Below are 3818 nucleotides of genomic sequence, written 5' to 3'. Positions count from 1 at the left end.
CTCTGAATTTCTGCACCCGTGCTGGCCTGCCTCCAAGCCCTTGCAGTGAGCCCTCCACCTGCCCCAGGTCATCCGCCAGCTGGAGAACAATATCGAAAAGACTACCGTCAAGATCACCACGAGCCAGAACATCCGCCTGCTGTACGTGGACCTCCTGGAGTACCTGAAGAAGGTGCAGCCGTCCTGGCACAGGGTTTCTGGTCGGGCTGTCCAGGAGCCTCCCCGTCAGACACCCCAGGCCTGCTGTCCTCCCCAAGCTCCCAGCCAAGATGTGGAGGCTCTCTGAAACTTTTTGTTTTAGAATTTCATTTTTAGCAGGGTGTACTGTGCTGTAATCCCAGCACTGGGACGCTGAGACAGGAAGATCACAAACCCAAGTCCCACCTGGGCAATTTAGTGACCCTCTCAAAATAAAAAGGGGGGCTGAGGGTGTAACTCAGTGGTAGAGCACCCCCAGATTCGATCCCCAATACCACACACACAAAATGAACTTCATTTCTGCAAGTCCCAAAAAGCACATTGTGCTTTGCTGAAAAAAAAAAAAAATCCCCTCAGGAGGCCAGACAGGGGTAGACCCCACCGACTTCCACAACTTTCTGAGACTGCTGGGCACACGGCCCACTGCCCTGCCCTAGGGAGGAGCCAGGAAGAAGGGGACAGACCCTGGCCCTAGGAGCCCCTGGCCCTGCACCAGTGATCTCAGCTCCCCCCTTGCACCGCCCCGCATCCACTCTCCTCCTCCACCTGGTGTGTGCCCCTGCTAGCATGTCCTTCTCTTCAAAATATGCACACTTAGAAATCCCCATGGTCAGCTATACTTAAAAAAAAAACTGGCAAAGACTCGCCATTTGTAATTATTATTTTTTGGGGGGCTGGTGAGATGGCTCAGTGGTCTAAAGCACCTACCTAGAACAAGCTAAGCAAAGCACAGGGACCGCGGTTCAATCCCCCAGCACCACATGCCAGCCAGCCCCGCCCCCTGGTGGGCTGAGCTGGCCGCACACACACACAAAAATAAATAAATAAAAATAAATAAATAAATAAATAAATAAATAAAAAATTATTTTTTTAAAAAGCTTGCATTTTATTTATTTATTTTCCGGAACCGGGGATTGAACTCAGGCCCTAGCGCTTAGCCAGGCAAGCACTTATTCCACTGAGCTATCTCCCCAGCCCCCCACCATTTGTAATTATTGACCACAAAACACAGTGAAGTCACATTTACCCACCTGGCCTGTGCTAAACACCCCCTTCATCATCTCTGTTGCTCTGATGTCAACTTTCTAAGACCACCTTTTTACAGAGAGGGAAACTCAGCAAGGTTAAGGGCCCTCGGCTGGCAGGTCACAGGTGGTCTTGGCTGGGAGCATTGACTCCCAGGCACCAAACCACATCTGGAGCCCACTTCAGTCCACTGCGGTCCCCCACAAATCCTGTTTCAGAGTCAGGGAGAACAATTATTTTCATCCAGCCTCTTTTGTCCATAGCCAGGCATGATGGCCCATGTCCGTAATCCTTGTACTCTGGGAAGCTGAGGCAGGAGGGTTACAAGTTCCAAGCCTGCCCTGGGCACGGTAACAACTTAACAAGACCCTGTCTCAAAATAGATTAAAAAGTGACTGGGCACGCAGCTCATTGAAGGCCTTGGGGTCAATTTCCAGCACTGGCAGTAGGGGGCGCCTCCAGGCTGCTGGAGGCCTAGGCTGAGAGAGACCTAGGCTGGTGCTACCAAGTCAGTGTCCCCTGCCCTGTGCCTCCCCAGCAGCTGGGGCCCAGAGTAGACCCCATCACAGTCCTTGGGGTTTATAGTCTGGGGGTGAAGAGTGAGGAGGGCAGGAGTGTACCCCGTGCAGGGCCCACAGAGGAGAGTCCCAGGGGGTCAAAGAGGCTGGTGCAGGGCACAATGGCACTGTAGCTGTCTGCAGCTTTGTGCCCACCTGGTTTGCCCACTATGAGCAGGTGCTGGCAGGATACCCGGTGGTGCTGGACAAGCTGCAGAACCGCGTGATTGGCTACGGCTCAGAGCTGGCTGACATGACAGTCATGTCCCAAGATGCCATGATGATCACAGACGAGGTCAAGGTGAGCTTGGGTCCAGGGCTGTGCCCTTCACAACTGGCTCCCTGGGGCTCGTCTGGCCCCAGGCCCATCAGGACACCACTGGGCACAGAAGCCTTGAGGTGAATGTGGCCAGGTCAAGGCCCCCTCTAGCCCCATCTGCTGCAGTGCCTTCAACATTCTAGGGGACATAAGACTTGCCCGGGGCAGGGCAGGCCCATCCGTGGCCCATGAGGAAACCTTACAGGGCTCTCAGGCTGGACAGCAGGGCCATAGGCTGCTGAGGTCCCATCTCCAGCAGAGCCAGGGCTTGGGAAGAGAAGGGACCAAGGGCAAAGGCCCCAAGGCAAGGAGGCACTTGGAGCACCCGAGCACAGGGCTGCAGCAGAGATCACTGCGTATGAAGCAACAGGGGACAACAGGGTCCCCTGATCTAGAACCTGGCAGGAGATGGAAGAGGAGGATCAGACGGGGGCTTCAAGATGGCCAGCTCTGGCTGCAGGGCTGGACACCAGTGCCAAACCCTGGCCACTTGGGGAAGGCAACGTGGGGTGGCGTGGCCCAAAGCGCTCTGAGCAGAGGCCTCACCCAGTGACGCGGGGGCTGGGAGAGCACATCCAGGGTGCAGAAACAGAACAGGGTGTGTGGGTGTGGGTGTGTGTGTGTGTGTGTGCGCGCGCGCGTGTGTGTGCAGCCACCAGAGCAGGATGGGTAGGGGGGATCAGGTCCCAGGGGGCAGGCCCACATGTGTTTTTAGATGTGTTCAAAGTGGAGGGGCCAGCAGGACCTCAGGGAGGGGAGTGGGGGTAGCAAAGAGCCAGGGCCTGAGAGCAAGGTCATGAGACAAGTGCCGGTGGGGTGTCTGGCCCCAGGGCACGGAGGATCTGAGTGGGGACAGTGGGCATGCGCGCCGTCTCCTGTCCACAGCCAGTAAGAGGAGGACTGAAGCTCACTACAGCTCTAAGCCCAGGAGCTCGCTCACAGCATCTCTATGTCCCCAGAGGAACATGAGGCAAGGGGAAGCAACCTTCATCGAGGAGCGCAGAGCGCGGGAGAACCGGCTCAATCAACAGAAGAAGCTCATTGACAAGATCCATACCAAGGAGGCCAGCGAGAGGCTTCGCCGGGTGCGCCCCAGGCCAGCCCGACCGTGGGAGGCTGATCCCACCCAGCGCACGGCTCACCCTGGCCTTTCCCCCTTTCTCCATCAGGGCAACAGGGACCTGGACTTCCCCTCCAGTAGGACGAGTATGGACACCCTGAGGGGTGAGTCTCAGCCCTCTGCCTGTGCCCAGCCCGGGTCCCTACGGGTTTTCTGGTTGGGATCCCCTCGTCAGGTCACCATGAGGACAGGCGCCTCCTGTAGCCACCGGGGTAGGGGGAAACATCCCCCACTGCCCCTTCGGAGACTGAGAGCTCATGGTGTGTGGCTGCAGAGGAGCCATCTGCAGTCCAGGGCCTGCTCACCCAGGACTCCTCAGGGCCGATGCTGAGAATGCCACCAAGCCCAGTGCCACCCTGGGCTCCCCTGACTATCTCTGAGGAGCCTGGCTAAGGAGGGAGGCAGCTGACCCAGGGCACCCAGCTCCCCAGTGGACGGCTGTGTGTAGAGAGGTATCCCATGGCAATCCCTGAGGGCCAGTTGCCTTTCCCCGCCTTTCTGCCCAGGAAGGAGAAAAGAAACCTCCGGAACAGACATCCAGTACCAGGCCAACGTGGCCGCCTTGGTGGAGAGGGTCAAGTCCGCTGTGCAGTGCCCC

The 3818-nt window shown here is 57.3% G+C and overlaps 1 protein-coding gene across 3 annotated transcripts in view; it reads left to right on the top strand.

Moving 5' to 3' along the window:
• Positions 1-3818, top strand: part of Ccdc183 (coiled-coil domain containing 183) — an 8043-nt gene that overhangs the window by 1555 nt on the left and 2670 nt on the right. For 2 of the 3 annotated variants that reach the window (XM_004640397.2, XM_023700355.1), the window contains exons 5-9: positions 68-172; positions 1960-2082; positions 3060-3185; positions 3270-3324; positions 3727-3815. In XM_004640397.2, coding sequence (XP_004640454.1) covers positions 68-172; positions 1960-2082; positions 3060-3185; positions 3270-3324; positions 3727-3815 — 498 coding nt within the window. The remainder of the gene's footprint in view (positions 1-67; positions 173-1959; positions 2083-3059; positions 3186-3269; positions 3325-3726; positions 3816-3818) is intronic. The other variant, XM_023700354.1, reaches the window with a different exon arrangement.

Source organism: Octodon degus, unplaced genomic scaffold (genome assembly GCF_000260255.1).
Source record: "Octodon degus isolate 3935 unplaced genomic scaffold, OctDeg1.0 scaffold00123, whole genome shotgun sequence".
Lineage (NCBI taxonomy): Eukaryota > Metazoa > Chordata > Mammalia > Rodentia > Octodontidae > Octodon > Octodon degus.
This window is presented reverse-complemented; position numbering and strand designations above follow the sequence as displayed.